The sequence below is a fragment of the Entelurus aequoreus genome, linkage group LG08 (assembly GCF_033978785.1).
Source record: "Entelurus aequoreus isolate RoL-2023_Sb linkage group LG08, RoL_Eaeq_v1.1, whole genome shotgun sequence".
NCBI lineage: Eukaryota > Metazoa > Chordata > Actinopteri > Syngnathiformes > Syngnathidae > Entelurus > Entelurus aequoreus.
The window spans coordinates 74,220,369-74,240,368 of record NC_084738.1 but is presented as its reverse complement, the minus strand read 5'-3'; the positions used below and the strand labels follow the sequence as shown (position 1 = coordinate 74,240,368).

The window sequence follows — 20,000 nt, the reverse complement described above, 5'->3', positions numbered from 1 at the left end:
ATGAAATCGACGCATTTTAAAGTACAAACAGGTTAAAAACATGTAAAGGGATTTAGGTAGCCCTCCCCCCCGACCCCCCCAGATTTTTGTATTATTATTATTTGATACTCTATCTGTATTTTATTTCCTTGATGTTGAAAGTGCCTTGACTTTTGTGTGAATTATAAATGTATGTTTGTTGTTCAATAAATTAAAAAAAAAAAAAAGGTTATTGAAAGTGACACCTAAATCGGAACAGACGGCTTTTACTCCGAAAGTATTCACCCGTCAACTTCCGGACAGGAGTTTGGTCGGCTAGCTAATTTCGTTTGAACGTATTTCCGGTGTCGGATCTAAATAATTCGGATGAAATCGACGCATTTTAAAGTACAAACAGGTTAAAAACATGTAAAGGGATTTAGGTAGCCCTTTTTTTTTTTTTTCCAGATTTTTGTATTATTATTATTTGATACTCTATCTGTATTTACTTTCCTTGTTGTTGAAAGTGCCTTGACGTTTGTGTGAATTATAAATGTATGTTTGTTGTTAAAAAAATTAATAATAATAATAATAATAAAAAAGGTTATTGAACGTGACGCCTAAATCGGAACAGACGGCTTTTACTCCGAAAGTCTTCACCCGTCAACTTCCGGACAGTTGTTCGGTCGGCTAGCTACTTTCGTTTTTTAACGTATTTCCGGTGTGTTTTTTTTGCGGACTGTCCGAACAAGCTTCTCGTCGGTGAGTTAAAACACTCAAGTGGACGTTTTCTAAACGATAACGTTGTTTTTGTTCCCGCAGAGCGAGTTCGCCCCATGTCGAGCGCGGCCAACGCCGTGGAGTGGGTCGAGTCCACCGGGGCTGTTTTCATCATAGAAGGCTGCCTGCCGGCGGACAGCATTACTACAGCAGGTTCGCACACTAATAACTAGTTATTAGATGTATTGATATGGTGAAATATTGTAATATTTAAGCTTACGGTGAACGATTTTGAATTAACTCATTTTTGACGGTAAAGTCACCGTTCTACATATCCGCTGGGGGGCGCTGCTTCAGTGATTGGCTGAATGTTGATCCGGGCGGAAGTCGCAGAAGAAGGGCCCCAAAAAAAACAAACATGGCGGAGGCGGGCGGTGAAGTTATTAATCTGAAAGACGCGCCAGCGTCGTTGAAATCGAAAGTGTGGGTTCACTTTGGCTTTTATAGCGCGGACGGCACCAAGCTGGACAAGGACTTTGCCGTGTGCAAGAAGTGTCTCACCAGGATACGATACACGGGCAGCACGACGAACATGCACAGCCACCTGGCGCACCACCACCCGGAGCTGTGTAAGACTAATGTTGACTTTTCTCACGCAAATTGTATTTATTGTTATTATTTTTAGACTAAATTGAGAACTAATGTAGCCCCAATACGGTTAGCATGTGTCGACTACCAAGTTATGACGGCTGCAAAATTAGCCAAAATTTTTTTTTTAGCATGTTAGCTTAAAGTTAGCATGCTAACAGTTAGCATGTTTAAAGTACTAAGTTACATGATTTACACGATTGGCTAAAAAGTTGGCAGGTGTCAACTACTAAATTTTGTGACTGTAGTGTATGGCTAAAAAAAGTTAGCATGCTAGCTTAACATTAGCATACTTACAGCCTGCATTTTTCAAGTACCAAGTAATATGACTCCTAGGTGTACAGCTACAATTAGCTATAAAATAAAAGCTAGCATGTGTCAACTACCAAGTTATGACTTTGAGGGGTACGGCTGCAAAATTGGCAAAACATTTTTACGCATGTTAGCTTAAAGTTAGCATGTTAACAGTTAGCATGTTTCAAGTACTAAGTTACATGATTTACAAGAGTGGCTAAAAAGTTGGCAGGTGTCAACTACTAAGTTTATATGACTCTTTAGCGTTTGGCTGTAAAATTGGTAAAAAAAAAAAAAAAAAAGTTAGCATGCTAGCTCAACATTAGCATACTTACAGCCTGCATTTTTCAAGTACTAAGTAATATGACTCCTCGGTGTACAGCTACAAAATTAGCTATAAAAAAAGTAAGCATGTGTCAACTACCAAGTTATGACTGGGATGTTGACGGCTGTAAAATTTGCTGAAAAATATTAGCATGCTAACAGCTAGCGCGTTATAAGTACCAAGTCGTATGACTCTTAAGGTGTACGGCAACAAAATTGGCTAAAAAAAATCTGCACGTGGCAACCAAGGTGTATGGTTGCAAAACTGGCTAGAAAAGTTAGCATGCTAGCTTAACATTAGCATACTTACAGCTAGCATTTTTCAAGTACCAAGTAATATGACTCCTGCAAGATTAGCTATAAAAAAAAAGTTAGCATGTGTCAACTACCAAGTTATGACTCTGAGGTGGACGGCTGTAAAATTAGCTAGAAAAAAGTTAGCATGCTAACAGCTAGCATGTTTCAAGTGCCAAGGTATATGACTCTGAGGTTCGCGGCTACATAATTGGCTAAAAAGTTAGCATGCTAATGTTAACACGCTTGCAGGTAGTGTGTCAACTGCCAAGTTGCACGACTGAGGTGTATATCTGCAAAAAGTTTGCATGCTAATGTTAACATGCTACTAATAATAATAGACTTTATTCATATTATTCACATGTGAATAATGCTGTATAATAGACTGTATTTATATTATTCACATGTGAATAATGCTGTATAATAGACTGTATTTATATTATTCACATGTAAAAATACCTTAATGTTTATTGTCTATTGTGAGCGAACTGTGGTGCTGAATTTCCCCCAGGGGTCAATAAAGCACTTTCTATTCTATTCTATTCTAACATCCTCTAAACCAGGGGTCACCAACCTTTTTGAAACCAAGAGCTACTTCTTGGGTACTGATTAATGCGAAGGGCTACCAGTTTGATACACACTTAAATAAATTGCCAGAAATAGCCAATTTGCTCAATTTACCTTTAACTCTATGTTATTATTAATAATTAATGATATTTACACTTAATTGAACGGTTTAAAAGAGGAGAAAACACGAAAAAAATGACAATACAATTTTGAAACATAGTTTATCTTCAATTTCGACTCTTTAAAATTCAAAATTCAACCGAAAAAAAGAAGAGAAAAACTAGCTAATTCGAATCTTTTTGAAAAAATTAAAAAAAGAATTTATGGAACATCATTAGTAATTTTTCCTGATTAAGATTAATTTTAGAATTTTGATGACATGTTTTAAATAGGTTAAAATCCAATCTGCACTTTGTTAGAATATATAACAAATTGGACCAAGCTATATTTAATTTAATTTATATTAAATCTGTGACAAAAATAATACCCGCTCTGTCTAAACGATACCGTTTGATCAGCTGCTCGTCATCAAAAAAAACCCAACATTGTTCCGTTCCCTGAACGTTGGCGCACGTCTCTCTCGCCTCAGTGCCATCCCCTGCTGGCAACTCCTAACCACTTAAGACACCTCTGAAGGTCTCTTAAATATCGTGGAGAGTAGGAGTGATTCTTAGACTTAAGAACGTTGATAAAAAGCTTTTATTCTTAAGTTTGAGAGTAGGACTAAATTTTGCAAATTCTCAGGACTTAAGTGTAAAATGGAGAAGCTTGATAAGTACGGCCCCTGGTCCTTACGGGCTACCGCGGGCACCGCGTTGGTGACCCCTGCTCTAAGTAAACCTTTCATACACAAACGTTTGTCATCAGTATTGTTTTACCAGGGGTGTAACGGTACACCAAAATTTCGGTTCGGTACGTACCTCGGTTTAGAGGTCACGGTTCGGTTCTTTTTCGGTACAGTAAGAAAACCACAAAATATAATTTTTCTTTAAACTGCCTCATGTTGTTGCTCAGATGAAATAAAATGACAAAACTTTTCTTCTACATATAAAAAGTGCAACATTAAACAGTTTGAAGTCAACTCATCATGCTTAATTTATTACAGCATTTGGGAAGCCTGTAGTTGATTTGTATTATGTAACTGCTGCACATGCGCCCCCTAGTGGTGACAGCAATGGTTAATGTGTTTCACCTTCCAGTGATTCCGGTGCCAGAGCCAGTGAACTCACCCATCCAGAAGTTGCTGGAGAATGGAGACGACCCCGAGGGCGGAGCAGGCTTTTGTAAGCACGGCCAACGAATCGACGGCGTGAACGTCAGTCGTCAATTTCAACCTTTGCCTTCTTTGCTCCCAGGCTGTGACGAGTGTCTGATCCTCTTCCAAGACCACGACGACTCGTCCAAGGTGGGCAGCCCCTCCTTTTTCCTCGACTTCCCCGCCAGCGTCGGCGTCCCCCAGAGGGCGCTGTTGACGCTGCCCTACGGCCTGACGGTGGGCAGGTCCAGCATCCCCAGCGGGGGCGTCGGGGTCATCAACCACGGGCCGGAGGTCTCGCCCGGGATGCATTTCGGACCGTTTGAGGGCGAGGAGACCACCGTGGAGAACGCCATCACAAGTATCTTCTCTTGGGAGGTGAGACGCTTTGCATTGTGGTTGATAAACGTAGGGCTGGACAACGTCTCCTAGAAGTTTGGGATCTCACCATGGTTACGTTTTATTTGACACAGTGCCAGTATGCCAAATAAATCATCAATAAACAACTAAAATACTTAGAGCAGGGGTCACCAACGCGGTGCCCGCGGGCACCAGGTAGCCCGTAAGGACCAGATGAGTAGCCTGCTGGCCTGTTCTAAAAATAGCTCAAATAGCAGCACTTACCAGTGAGCTACCTTTATTTTTTAAATTTTATTTATTTACTAGCAAGCTGGTCTCGCTTTGCCCGACATTTTTAATTCTAAGAGAGACAAAACTCAAATAGAATTTGAAAATCCAAAAAATATTTTAAAGACTTGGTCTTCACTTGTTTAAATAAATTCATTAATTGTTTTACTTTGATTCTTATAACTTTCAGAAAGACAATTTTAGAGAAAAAATACAACCTTAAAAATTATTTTAGGATTTTTAAACACATATACCTTTTTACCTTTTAAATTCCTTCCTCTTCCTTACTGACAATTTAAATCAATGTTCAAGTAAATTTATTTATTTTATTGTAAAGAATAATAAATACATTTTAATTTCATTCTTCATTTTAGCTTCTGTTTTTTCGACGAAGAATATTTGTGAAATATTTCTTCAAACTAATTATGATTAAAATTAAAAAAAAATATTCTGGCAAATCTAGAAAATCTGTAGAATCAAATTTAAATCTTATTTCAATGTCTTTTGAATTTCTTTTAAAATTTTTGTTTTGGAAAATCTAGAAGAAATAATGATTTGTCTTTGTTAGAAATATAGCTTGGTCCAATTTGTTATATATTCTAACAAAGTGTAGATTGGATTTTAACCTATTTAAAATATGTCACCAACATTCTAAAAGTAATCTTAATCAGGAAAAATTACTAATGATGTTCCATAAATTATTTTTTTAATTTCTTCAAAAAGATTTGAATTAGCTAGCTTTTCTCTTCTTTTTTTCGGTTGAATTTTGAATTTTAAAGAGTCGAAATTGAAGATAAACTATGTTTCAAAATTGAATTGTCATTTTTTTCCTCTTTTAAACCGTTCAATTAAGTGTGAATATCATTAATTATTAATAATAACATAGAGTTAAAGGTAAATTGAGCAAATTGGCTATTTCTGGCAATTTATTTGTTGTTCTTTTAAAGGCCTACTGAAATTATTTTTTTAAATTTAAACGGGGATAGCAGATCCATTCTATGTGTCATACTTGATCATTTCGCGATATTGCCATATTTTTGCTGAAAGGATTTAGTAGAGAAAATCGACGATAAAGTTCGCAACTTTTGCTCGCTGATAAAAAAAGCCTTGCCTGTAGCGGAAGTAGCGTGACGTCACAGGAGCTAGTATTCCTCACAATTCCCCGTTGTTTACAATGGAGCGAGAGAGATTCGGGCCGAGAAAGTGATGATTACCCCATTAATTTGAGCGAGGATGAAAGATTCGTGGATGAGGAACGTGAGAGTGAAGGACTAGAGTGCAGTGCAGGACGTATCTTTTTTCGCTCTGACCGTAACTTAGGTACAAGCTGGCTCATTGGATTCCACACTCTCCTTTTTTTATTGTGCATCACGGATTTGTATTTTAAACCACCTCAGATACTATATCCTCTTGAAAAGGAGAGTCGAGAACGCGAAATGGACATTCAGTGCCTTTTATCGCCACGACAATACATCGGCGAAATGCTTTAGCTACGAGCTAACGTGATAGCATCGTGCTTTAACTGCATATAGAAACAAAAAATAAACCCCTGACTGGAAGGATAGATAGAAAATCAACAATACTATTAAACCGTGGACATGTAAATACACGGTTAATGCTTTCCAGGCTGGCGAAGGTTAACAATGCTGTGCTAACGACGCCATTGAAGCTAACTTAGCAACGGGACCTCACAGAGCTATGCTAAAAACATTAGCTCTCCACCTAAGCCAGCCAGCCCTCATCTACTCATCAACACCCGTGCTCACCTGCGTTCCAGCGATCGGCAGAAGGACGAAGGACTTCACCCGATGCGTTTGGCGGCCCGGAGACGTAGGAAGTCAAGGTGAGGTCGGCGGCTAGCGCGGCTAGCGCGGCTAGCGCTCCAACAAAGTCCTCCTGGTTGTGTTGCTGTAGTCCGCTGCTAATACACCGATCCCACCTACAACTGTCTTCTTTGCAGCCTTCATTGTTCATTAAACAAATTGCAAAAGATGTCCAGAATACTGTGGAATTATGAAATGAAAACAGAGCTTTTTGTATAGGATTCTACGGGGTACCATAACTTCCGTTATACTGACTTCGTCACGCGCATACGTCATCATACCGCGACGTTTCAGCCGGATATTTCCCGGGAAGTTTTAAATGTCACTTTATAAGTTAACCCGGCCGTATTGGCATGTGTTGCAATGTTAAGATTTCATCATTGATATATAAACTATCAGACTGTGTGGTCGGTAGTAGTGGCTTTCAGTAGGCCTTTAAACTATATTTAATGTTGAGTTTATACTCATCAGGTTATTAATCGGGATATCAATTAAAATAATCGTGATTATTATTTTTGCCATAATTGTCCAGCTTCTAGTTCAAAGTATCGATACCAGTACGTACGATACCTGCTTCTAAAAAAAAATATATCATCAATACTGAGTACTGTACAACCATTTTTTATCTTCATTAATACTCCCGTGTGTTCCCCTGCAGACGTACAAAGCACAGGATGATTACGCATACATCGATGCTGCTCCGGAGTCTGTCTCCAACTGGATGAGGTGGTTTGTTGTTGTCTCATAAGATCTACTTTAGCGTGCTAATCTGTGGTGCAACCATCAAATTCTTCCCTCCAGCAGGTGTTACAGATCACTGTATGCCAAAACAAGCCCTAATGAGGACAGTGTCTTCCCCGCAATCTGTCTCTCACAGTGTCAGCAATGTTGCTGTGAAATAACTCTGGAACTAATCTGTCACTGGGAATATAGAAAAGCAGTGAAGTTGTCACGTTGTGTAAATGATAAATAAAAAGAGAATACAATGATTTGCAAATCCTTTTCAACTTATATTCAATTGAATAGACTGCAAAGACAAGATATTTAACGTTCAAACTGGTAAACTTTGTTAATTTTTTGCAAATATTAGCTCATTTGGAATTTGATGCCTGCAACATGTTTCAAAAAAAGCTGACACAAGTGACAAAAAAGACTGAGAAAGTTGAGGAATGCCCATTAATTTGGATCATCCCACAGGTGAAAAGGCTAATTGGGAACAGGTGGGTGCCATGATTGGGTATAAAAGCAGCTGCCATGAAATGCTCAGTCGTTCACAAACAAGGAACGGGACGAGGGTCACCACTTTGTCAACAAATGCCTGAGCAAATTGTTTAAGAACAACATTTCTCAACCAGCTATTGCAAGGAATTTAGGGATTTCACCATCTACGCTCCGTAATATCATCAAAAGGTTCAGAGAATCTGGAGAAATCACTGCACGTAAGCCATGATATTACGCACCTTGGATCCCTCAGGCGGTACTGCATCAAAAAGCGACGTCAGTGTGTAAAGGATATCACCACATGGGCTCAGGAACACTTCAGAAAACCACTGTCAGTAACTACAGTTGGTCGCTACATCTGTAAGTGCAAGTTAAAACTCTGCTATGCAAAGCCAAAGCCATTTATCAACAACACCCAGAAAGGCCGCCGGCTTCGCTGGGGCCCGAGCTCATCTAAGATGGACTGAAAAGTGTTCTGTGGTCTGACGAGTCCACATTTCAAATTGTTTTTGGAAACTGTGGACGTCGTGTCCGGACCAAAGAGGAAAAGAACCATCCGGATTGTTCTAGGCGCAAAGTGTAAAAGGCAGCATGTGTGATGGTATGGGGGTGTATTAGTGCCCAAAGCATGGGTAACTTACACATCTGTGAAGGCGCCATTAATGCTGAAAGGTACATACAGCGTTTGGAGCAACATATGTTGCCATCCAAGCAACGTTGTCATGGACGCCCCTGCTTATTCCAGCAAGACGATGCCATCATTCATAGTAAAAGAGTGCGGGTACTAGACTGGCCTGCCTGCAGTCCAAACATTGAAAATGTGTGGTGCAATATGAAGGCTAAAATAGCAGAAGGAACAACTTAAGCTGTTCATCAAGCAAGAATGGGAAAGAATTCCACTTCAAAAATGTGTCTCCTCAGTTCCCAAACCTTTACTGAGTGTTGTTAAAAGGAAAGGCCATGTAACACAGTGCAATGTGTTGCTGCCATTAAATTCTAAGTTCATGATTATTTGCAAAGTTTCTCAGTGTGAACATGAAATATATCTTGTCTTTGCAGTCTATTCAATTGAATATAAGTTGAAAAGGATTTGTTGTATTCTCTTTTTATTTACCATTTACACAACGTGACAACTTCACTGCTTTTGGCTTTTCCACTAACTCATGCTCACGTCATCATCCTTTTGCTCTATCCCCCAATGCACTGTTGCCTATTAGCCTCGCACATGTTAGTTATTGAAGTACCCGTTAATATTTATTGAACAAAAATGAGCACAGTTCACCCAAGTCCAATAACCTTACCTCTTCCTCGCTCTTGAAGGTACATCAACGGCGCTCGCAGAAGAGACGAGGCCAACCTGCTGGCGGTGCAGTACAAAGACCGCATCCTGTACCACTGCTGCCGCAGCATCCACGGCGGCGACGAGCTGCTGGTGTGGCCCAGCGACACGCTGCTCAGCCGCTTCAGCGCCGCGTGGACGCAAATGTTTCAGATACGGCTCAAGTCTGCAGGTACTTCCTGTTGCTCACTAGAGATCGACCGATGTGGGTTTTTTTCCAGGGCCGTTACCGATTATTAGTAGTCAAAGAGGCCGATAACTGACATTTTTTTATTGTATCTGCTGATTTAATTCTGTTGTAGTTGTAAAAAAACAAACAAACTGATACTTCTATAGAGTGGAACCTCAATTTACGAACTGAACCGGTTCTTGAACAAGGTTCACCAACCGAAAGGGTCGTCAAGTGAAAGATTTCCCCGCAAGAAACAATGAATAATTAGTTCCAGCCTTGACAAAAGTCCCTATTTTTTTATTAAAGAATGCAATATAGTATATTAGGGATGATGTTTGATAAGAAATTATCGAGTTCGAGCCTATTATCAAATCGTCTTATCGAACCGATTCCTTATCGATTCTCTTATCGAGTCCACATAGGTTGTTGTATAGGGAAAAAAACACACAATATTTGGTTTAACCAAAGCTCACTTTTATTATATAAGAAAAAAATCAAATCTAATAAATTAATAAATATTTACTGTTGTTACCCAAAGTATATTAAGTGGGATTTTTAAGAAAAACAAATATATACAGTAACACAAAAACAAGCTGTCTCTGTGATCACTATAGGTGTATAAATAATAATATAGTGTTAAATAAAATCAGTCCCTTGGGCACAAAACTGGAAATAATACAGCTCTCCAAAAAGTGCACTTCTGCTGCTATTGGAACATAACTGTTATGATGCTTTGACATTTTTGCACTTTATTTCTTTATTGAAAGAAAATTCTATGAAGAGAAAAGTTGTTTGCAAATGTGGTGGGGGGCGGGGGGTGTATATTGTAGCGTCCCGGAAGAGTTAGTGCTGCAAGGGATTCTGGGTATTTGTTCTGTTGTGTTACGGTGCGGATGTCCTCCCGAAATGTGTTTGTCATTCTTCTTCGTTGTGGGTTCACAGTAGGGCTGCAACAACTAATTGATTATAAAAATAGGTGGCGATTAATTTAGTCATCGATTCGTTGGATCTATGCTATGCGCATGCGCAGAGGCAATATTTTTTTATAATTTAAAAAAAATATATATTTAATTTTTTGGTTTTTTTGTAAACCTTTATTTATAAACTGCAACATTTACAAACAGCTGAGAAACAATAATCAAAATAAGTATGGTGCCAGTATGCTGTTTTTTTTCAATAAAATACTGGAAAGGATAGAAATGTAGTTGGTCTCTTTTATCCGATTATTAATCGATTAATCGAAGTAATAATCGACAGATTAATCGATTATCAAATTAATTGTTAGCTGCAGCCCTAGTTCACAGTGTGGCGCATATTTGTAACAGTGTTAAACTTGTTTATACGTCCACCCTCATTGTGACCTGTATGGCTGTTGACCAAGTCCGTGTACACAGCGGCGTTTTAAAATGTCATAAATGTTACTTTTTGAAACCGATACTGATAATTTCCGATATTACATTTTAAAGCTTTTATCGGCCAATAATATCGGACTGCCGATATTATCGGACATCCCTAGTTTAAACCATAACCAAGCATGCATGACTATAGCTCTTGTCTCAAAGTAGGTGTACTGTCACCACCTGTCACATCACACCCTGACTTATTTGGAGTTTTTTGCGGTTTTCCTGTGTGTAGTGTTTTAGTTCTTGTCTTGCGCTCCTATTTTGGTGGCTTTTTCTCTCTTTTTTAGTATTTTCCTGTAGCAGTTTCATGTCTTCCTTTGAGCGATATTTCCCCGCAGCTACTTTGTTTTAGCAATCAAGAAGATTTTCGTTGTTTTCATCCTTCTTTGTGGGGACATTGTTGATTGTCATGTCGTGTTCAGATGTACTTTGCGGACGCCGTCTTTGCTCCACAGTAAGTCTTTGCTGTCGTCCAGCATTCTGTTTTTGTTTACTTTGCAGCCAGTTCAGTTTTAGTTGAACCCATTTACCATTTAAGGTAAGAAGAAAGTGAATTAATGTTTAAAACTGTACACATTTACATATGCATAAAAATGTGTTGTCTTTTGTATAATGTTTTTTTAATGAATTACCGTTTGTGATAACCTTTTTCCAAAACACAATATAGAATGTGAGATATAATGGCTTAATGCATGCATTTATCATTTGTTTTCACAACGGTTACAAAAATGCGGGACCCCCATTTTTATGACTTGATGGGGTCCCTTGGGCCCCATTTTGAAAATGCCTAGCGCCAACACTGTTATATTAATATGATGGATGTATAATTGGTTATTAAAAGTTCGACTTGTGCCTTGTTTACTTACATCCGTGAGGACCCCCTGAAGGTTTTGTAATCAATCAGAAATATCAAGCAGCTAAAATGTGCCAAATATTGTTTCCTCTCGTGTTTTGTAATGGAGGTAAAATGGGTGTAATTTGGAATTTTTTTATGATGTATGGATTAGGGATGTCCGATAATGGCTTTTTGCCGATATTCCGATATTGTCCAACTCTTTAATTACCGATACCGATATCAACCGATATATGCAGTCGTGGAATTAACACATTATTATGCCTAATTTGGACAACCATGTATGGTGAAGATAAAGTACTTTTAAAAAAAAATAATACAAAAAGATAACTAAATTAAAAACACTTTCTTGAATAAAAAAGAAAGTGAAACAATATAAAAACAGTTACATAGAAACTAGTAATTCATGAAAATGAGTAAAATTAACTGTTAAAGGTTAGTACTATTAGTGGAGCAGCAGCATGCACAATCATGTGTGCTTACGGACTGTATCCCTTGCAGACTGTATTGATATATATTGATATATAATGTAGGAACCAGAATATTGATAACAGAAAGAAATGGGGGGAGGGAGGTTTTTTGGGTTGGTGCACTAATTGTAAGTGTATCTTGTGTTTTTTATGTTGATTTAATTAAAAAAAACAAAAAAATTAAAAAACGATACAGATAATCAAAAAACAGATACCGATAATTTCCGATATTACATTTTAACGCATTTATCGACATCCCTAGTATGGATATATTTTTATAATATCCACAAAGGTCAGTGAGGCATCACAAATGTTGGACTTTTCACATTTTCAACCTCTTGATGTCTGGGCCAATTTGAAAACGGTTGCGGGGTCCACGAGGCCCGCGGGCCCTAGTTTGGACACCCCTGATATTAATCTTTATAGACGGAAAATAATGTCAATAGGGGCGTTTGTGAATCGAGGTTCCACTGTAGGTCAAAATGCCAAATATGGGCGCGGTTGATAATCGGTCGATCTCCATCAGTAACCACACAGTTGCTGTTCAGAACATCTTCAAAAAGTCATTTCCTCCTCTAATGTGCAGAGAACATCCCACCTGATATGCCTCAGGTCTTCCTGTGCGTCCGTTGCCAGCTGACCTTCACCACCGAGGCCTTCCTCCAGCGCCACGCCGACCGCTTCCACTCCGCCGAGGTTGAAAACGCCGAAAACGGCCTCCGCACGTCATCCTCCCCGACGACGACGCCGCCGCCGGTCGACCCCGACAAGGTTCTGAGCTGCTCCACCTGCGGCAAGGCCTTCAAGCACGCGTCGTACCTGAAGCGACACGAGCTGTGCGTGCACGCCAACAAGCGGCCGTACTGCTGCACGCTGTGCCGGCGGAGCTTCAACCAGGCGTCGGGCCTGATCCGCCACCAGCTGGCGCACAGGAAGTGCGGCGCGTTGAGGGCGCCGGAAGTGAAGGAGGAGGGTGCCGCAGCGGGCGAGCCGAGTGAAGCGATGGAGGCGGAGGAAGGTGCGGAACCAAACCAGGAGGCGGAGAACGATTCCAGCGGTTGCTCCGAGTGCGGGAAGCGCTTCCAGAACGACGCCTGCCTGAAGAAGCACACGCTGTTGGTGCACGACAAGCTGCGCTCCTTTGTGTGCAGCGTCTGCCAGCGCCGCTTCGGACAGTTCAGCGACCTGCAGCGACACCTCAAGCAGCACCGCCGGCAGCGGAAGGCTCCGCCTCCCGACATGCCCTTCAGCTGCGCCGCCTGCTCGCTCGCCTTCGCCAGCGTGGACCTCCTGCAGCAGCACATCCTCGCCGGCCACTCGGAGGAGAGGCCGGACGAGAGCGACCCCGACTACGTCCCCCGGTCCTCGGAGCGCGCGGAGACGTGCCAGCGGCCCCGGCGGCACGGCTCCGCCTCCAAGATCTCCGCCATCACGCGGCTCATCGCTCCCAGGCGGCGAGCGTGCAGGAAGGGCGCGCCGGAAGACGAGAAGCCCGCCAAGTGGTTCAGCTGCAACGGCTGCGGGCAAACCTACGCCGACCCGGACGAGCTGCGGGCGCACGCCTGCGCCGACAAGCCGCACGTCTGCTCGCACTGCGGCGCCGCCTTCAGCAAGCGGACCTTCCTCAGGAGACACGAGCAGAACGTCCACCGGACCATCAAGTCCTGCTGCTGCGAGCTCTGCGGCAAAGTCTTCACGGCCGCCGCCGCCCTGGAGAAGCACCAGCAGACGGACGCCTGCAGGAAGTACTATTACTCCTCGGAGCTCTTCTCCTGCCCCCACTGCCAGTTCTCCTTCACCGCCAAGAGCTACCTGGCCAAGCACGTCCGGAGGCACCACCCGCTGACGTACCTGTCCACGCCGCCGGAGGACGGAGGCGGGGAGCTCCTGTGCCCGCACTGCGGGAAGCGTTACCTGGGCGCCGGCGCCTTCAAAAGCCACGCCTGCTTCCAGCAGCAGGTGAAGGTGCTCTACCTCTGCAACGACTGCGGCAAGGGCTTCCCCAACCCCAACGCCCTCAAGCGCCACCGCCGCACGCACACGGGCGAGAAGCCCTACGCCTGCCCGCACTGCGGCAAGAGCTTCGCCGAGTCGGGCCAGCTCACCGTGCACACGCGCACGCACACCGGCGAGCGGCCGTACCTGTGCACCAACTGCGGCGAGCGCTTCCGGCAGTCGGGCGACCTGAAGCGGCACGAGCGCAAGCACACGGGCGTGAAGCCGCACGCCTGCGACGAGTGCTGCAAGAGCTTCAGCCGCCCGCAGAGCCTCAAGGCCCACAAGCTGCTGCACCGCGGCCAGCGCCTCTTCTCCTGCGCGCAGTGCGGCAAGAGCTTCTCCCGGAACTACCACCTGCGGAGGCACCACCTGAAGATGCACCCCTAGGAGCCCGGAGTGATGAATATGTAAATAAAAACACGCACATCATCTTCACTGTTGACCATTTAATCCACAAAACAATGCAAAGCATGTGCACTGTACAAGCCTTATTATTATTATTATTATTATTATTATTTTTAAGAAAAATACTCACAACCATGCCGGTTTTTTCCCCATTAGCCTGATATATTACCGTATTTTTCGGAGTATAAGTCGCACCAGCCGAAAAGCATAATAAAGAAGGAAAAAATCATATATAAGTCGCATTTTTGGGGGGAAATTTATTTGATAAAATTCAACACCAAGAATAAACATTTGTACGGAGCCCCTAAAGGGACATGGGGGAATTTTTTTTTTTATAATTATTGTTTTTTTTAGACATGTATTAAATTTTTTTAAAAAGTAATTATTTTTTTTTTTATAACTTTATAAAAAGTTTCTCGTGCGCACGAGAAACTTTTTATAAAGTTATAAAAATAAAAAAAAATTACTTTAAAAAAAATTTTTTTTAGACATGTATCTTGAGCGCACAAGATACATGTCTAAAAAATTTTTTTAAATTTACAATTAAAAATTTTTTTTTTATGCACGAGAAACTTTCTATAAAGTTATAAAAAAAATGTATATTATTTTTTTTAAAATTTTTTTTTTAGACATGTATCTCGTGCGCACAAGATACATGTCTAAAAAAATTTTTTAAAATGTAAAATTTACATTTAAATTATTTTTTTTTTATAACTTTATAAAAATGTTATCGTGCACACGAGAAACTTTCTATAAATGTTATCGTGCACACGAGAAACTTTCTATAAAGTTAAAAAAAAAAAAAAACATTTTTAATAATTTTTTTAGACATGTATCTCGTGCGCACGAGAAACTTTCTTGTGTGAACAAGATACATATCTAAAAAAATTTAAAATATGTAAAATTTACATTTTTTTTATATTTATTTTTTATAACTTCATAAAAAGTTTCTCGTGCACACGAGAAACTTTCTATAAAGTTATAAAAAAATATATATAGTTAAAAAAAAAATTTTTTAGACATATTTCTCGTGCGCACAAGATACATGTCTAAAAAAATGTTTTAAAAATGTAAAATTTACATTTAAATTTTTTTTTTATATATAACTAAAGTTTTTCGTGCGCACGAGAAACTATCTTGTGCGCACGAGATACATATCTAAAAATTTAAAATTTAGATTTAAAATTTTTTTTTTTATAACTTTATAAAAAGTTTCTCGTGTGCACGAGAAACTTTTTATAAAGTTATAAAAAAAATAAAAACAATTTTAATTTTTTTTTTTTTAGACATGCTTCTCATGCGCACAAGATACATGTCTAAAAAAAATTTAAAAAATGTAAAATTTACATTCACATTTTTTTTTTTTTTTATATATAACTATAAAAACTTTTTCGTGCGCACGAGAAACTATCTTGTGCGCACGAGATACATGTCTAAAAAATTTATAAAAATATTAAAACATTTTTTCCCCCCATGTCCCTTTAGGGGCTCCGTACATTTGAAAGGCAATTTAAAATAAATAAAGAATAGTGAACAACAGGCTGAATAAGTATACGTTATACGAGGCATAAATAACCAACTGGTATGTTAACGTAACATATTATGGTAAGAGTCATTCAAATAACTATAACATATAGAACATGCTATACGTTTACCAAACAATCTGTCACGCTGATATACGTCTAGTCTCTTACGTGAATGAGATAAATAATATTATTTGATATTTTACGCTAATGTGTTAATAATTTCACACATAAGTCGCTCCAGGGTATAAATCGCACCCCCGATTTATAGTTTTCCAAACTATTAAAAAAACTGCGACTTATAGTTCGAAAAATACGGTACTTTTGTCCATTTATTCATGACATGACACAGAATTGAGTTTTGTCCTTTTATAAATATGAAGATGGACACAAGGCGCTGCGCTCCCGTTCAGGCAGTGTGTTACGTTCTTTTCCCTCCCCCCCACACCCCCACGTTGTTGTGCTACACGCCGCCGTCACACGTGCAGCTGCTGGTTCCCGGACTTTTAGAAACGCCTTCTTACTTGCGAGTCCGTATGTAAAAAATAGGAATAATACACGGAAAAAACACTTCCCAAAGGTAGGCAGCAGGTGGTTGCCATGGTTACACGACGGTTATTGTTCTCTCGGCGGCTCCGTTTTTTTTGTTTTTTTTAATCCCTCGGCGTCACGCCCGCACCTCAATCTAGTCTAATTAGACTTTAGGTTATATTAAAACTCTTGTTAAAACACTTAATGACGTCTGTACGCTGGAAAAAAGCTCACAAAACTAGAAAGATCCGAGGAGGGACTTTTCCTTTTCTTTTCTTTTGGCAATTACAAAGCAAAAAGCCCAATGTTGTCACCCAAAAACCAAAAAAAAAAATCACAAATTAGGGTTTTTTTTTTAATACTGGAGTTTGCTCGGCTTTCGGTAGAAACTAGAAAGTGAGGGTTTGAACGCGGAGGCGATACGTAAGAGGATGCGAGACGAGAGATACCCTGCAGCTCGTTGTGCTCTCCTTTCTTCCTCATAAAGGTTCTGATTTCAGCTCTTCTACCTGACACTCCAAGTCGGCCACCTGCAGGACAGCACAGGAACAACACCACTGCAATATTAAACACTGGATTACTTGGTACTTTTCATCATATTCAACTACTTGATGAGTTAATCACATAGATTATTAAGGCTGATTACAATAATAAATAATCACAAAAATATATATACATTATATCTAAATGTTTTTTTTAATATTCAATCAAATTAAAGTGCAAATCATAATTTTGGTACTTAAATATTTTTTTACAGACTTCTGTTTGATATTGTCATTACTGCCACAAGTGGTGGAAAAGTGTATTACAACTGAGTAATGTTTGGCAGCCCTTTAGGGGGCGCAACAGTGGGCCCCGCCCTATGGTGAAGAAACACTTTTCAAAGGTACTTTTTATTCCTTTTGGGCCTAACATCCATCCATCCATCCATCCGTTTTCTACCGCTTATTCCCAGTAATCTGTTCCAAAAGGTCAGACCAAGTCCTTGTTTTTATTTGACCTACTTTTCAAATGTTACCTTTTTGTTTACCTTCAATTTAACTTTGAACCTTTATAACGTTTCAATTACCTTCTTTGACCATTGTGTACCTTCTATTTAAGATTGACCTTTTATCTCTTAATTAACTTTCACCCATTTTATTACTTTCTATACACTTTTGACCATCTATTATGTTGTTTTATCTTATTTTACCTTCTATATTCCTTCTTTTACCTTTTATCTAGCTTTGTTCCACCTTATTTTACCTTTAATTGACTTCTATTACATTCTATTTACCTTTTGTTACCTTCTATTTAACATTTTACTGTTTAATTACCTTTTATCTAGATTTTTTTTCCACCTTATATGACCTTTAATGTACTTATAGTACATTCTATTTAACATTGTACTTTTTAATTACCTTTTACCTTTAATTTACTTGTATTACCTTCTATTTACCTTATTTTACCTTCAATTTAACATGTTACTGTTTAATTACCTTTTACCTTTTATCTAGCTTTTTTCCACATTATTTTACCTTTAATTTACTTACATTACATTCACCTTATTTTACATTTAATTTACTTCTATTACCTTCTATTTACCTTATTTTACCTTATATTTAAGTTGTTTTACTTTTTAATGACCTTTTATCTAGCTTTTTTCCACCTTATTTTACCTTTAATTTACTTATATTACATTCTATTTACCTTATTTTACATCTCATTTACTTCTATTTACCTTATTTTACCTTCTATTTAACATTTTACAATTTAATTACCCTTTACCTTTGATCTAGCTTTTTTCCACCTTATTTTACCTTTAATTTACTTATATTGCATTCTATTTACCTTACTTTACATTTAATTGACTTATATTGCATTCTATTTACCTTATTTTACATTTAATTGACTTATTACCTTCTATTTACCTTATTTTACCTTCTATTTAACATTTTACTTTTAGATTACCTTTTACCTTTTATCTAGCTTTTTTACACCTTGTTTTACCTTTAATTTACTTCTATTACATTCTATTTACCTTATTTTGCATTTAATTTACTTCTATTACATTTTATTTACCTTATTTTGCATTTAATTTACTTCTATTACATTCTATTTACCTTATTTTACCTTCTATTTAACTTATTTTGGTTTATAATTACCTTTTTTTATCTAGCTTTTTTCCACCTTATCTTACCTTTTAATTTACTTATTACATTCTATTTACCTTATTTTACATCTAATCTACTTCTATTACCTTCTATTTTCCTTATTTTACCTTCTATTTAACATTTTACTTTTTAATGACCTTTTATCTATTTTTTTCCACCTTATTTTACCTTTAATTTACTTATATTACATTCTATTTACCTTATTTTACATCTAATTTACTTCTATTACCTTCTATTTAAGTTACTTTACTTTTTAATTACCTTTTACCTTTTATCTAGCTTTTTTCCACCTTATCTTACCTTTAATTTACTTCTATTACATTCTATTTACCTTATTTAACATTTAATGTACTTCTATTACCTTCTATTTACCTTATTTTACCTTCTATTTAACATTTTACTATTTAATTACCTTTTACATTTTACCTAGCTTTTTTCCACCTTATTTTACCTTTAATTTACTTATATTACATTCTATTTACTTTATTTTACCTTCTGTTTACCTTATTTTACCTTTAATTTACTTGTATTACCTCCTATTTACCTTATTTTACCTTCTATTTAACATTCTACTGTTTAATTAATTACCTTTTATCTAGCTTTTTCCACCTTATTTGACCTTTAACTTACTTATTACATTCTATTGACCTTATTTTACATTTAATTTACTTCTATTACATTCTATTTACCTTCTATTTAACTTATTTTAGTTTTTAATTACCTTCTTTTATCTACCTTTTTTTCCACTTTATCTTACCTTTTAATTTACTACTATTACATTCTATTCATCTTACTTATATGACCTTCTATTTAACCTATTTTACTTTTTAATTACCTTCTTTTACCTTTTTATCTAGCTTTTTTTCCAACTTATTCTACCTTTTAATTTACTTATATTACCTTTTAACGTTTATTCAACACGTTTCACCCATCAGGATTGGAAACATTTATATTAGTTACCCTCAGACGATTAATTGAAGCCACGGACTATCAATGAGCTTTTCCCTCATGGATTATTCAAATGAATTGATCAATCAATACAGATGTGCACCACATCAATCATTTTCATGGGCGTTGAAGTTGAGACTGACCTGTTCCTGCAGTTGACCCGACTCCTCCTGGAGGAGCGACGCCTCGGCGCCGACTTGCGCGCATCGCTGCGTCTCCTTCTTCAGGTACTCCACCTCCCTGCGGGGGCAAGGAGCATCAGCCGGGTTCTCCCAGGTCAACATGGCGGGGGGCTCTTACTTCTGCTGGTAGTCCTTGATGAGCCGCTTGGCCTTGCCGTACTTGCGCTCCAGCGCCTGGTACTGCGCCTGGGTCTCCTTCAGGTGCTCGTCCACGGCCTGGCACAGACTCTGCGCCTCCATCCAGTAGCCCTCCAGCTTCTCCATGCGCTCCTTGTTCTCCTGCAGGGTCTGC

General features: G+C 38.8%; 2 protein-coding genes across 3 annotated transcripts in view; one reads left to right on the top strand and one right to left on the bottom strand.

Annotated features, from left to right (window-relative positions):
* The first annotated feature begins 597 nt into the window (after nucleotides 1–597).
* Nucleotides 598–14,666, top strand: LOC133655224 (histone-lysine N-methyltransferase PRDM9-like). Of its 2 annotated transcripts, XM_062055194.1 has the most exons (7): nucleotides 598–720; nucleotides 781–891; nucleotides 4,005–4,088; nucleotides 4,161–4,438; nucleotides 7,169–7,236; nucleotides 9,052–9,242; nucleotides 12,555–14,666. In XM_062055194.1, the coding sequence occupies exons 2-7, from the start codon at nucleotides 795–797 to the stop codon at nucleotides 14,351–14,353; spliced, it is 2,517 nt and encodes an 838-aa protein (XP_061911178.1). In that variant the 5' UTR covers nucleotides 598–720; nucleotides 781–794; the 3' UTR covers nucleotides 14,354–14,666. The 2 variants fall into 2 exon arrangements, with proteins under 2 accessions (XP_061911178.1, XP_061911177.1); XM_062055193.1 differs by lacking the exons at nucleotides 598–720; nucleotides 781–891 and adding an exon at nucleotides 900–1,307 and having other exon boundaries at nucleotides 12,555–14,645.
* A 1,178-nt stretch (nucleotides 14,667–15,844) lies between these two features.
* The window catches only part of LOC133656446 (neurabin-2-like), a 52,358-nt gene continuing 48,202 nt past the window's right edge, over nucleotides 15,845–20,000 (bottom strand). Inside the window, exons 9-11 of the mRNA XM_062057525.1 lie at nucleotides 19,827–20,000; nucleotides 19,670–19,766; nucleotides 15,845–16,955 (exon numbers count right to left, since the gene is read on the bottom strand). The exon at nucleotides 19,827–20,000 is cut by the window's right edge and continues 56 nt beyond it. Coding sequence (XP_061913509.1) covers nucleotides 16,905–16,955; nucleotides 19,670–19,766; nucleotides 19,827–20,000 — 322 coding nt within the window. The 3' untranslated portion in view covers nucleotides 15,845–16,904. The remainder of the gene's footprint in view (nucleotides 16,956–19,669; nucleotides 19,767–19,826) is intronic.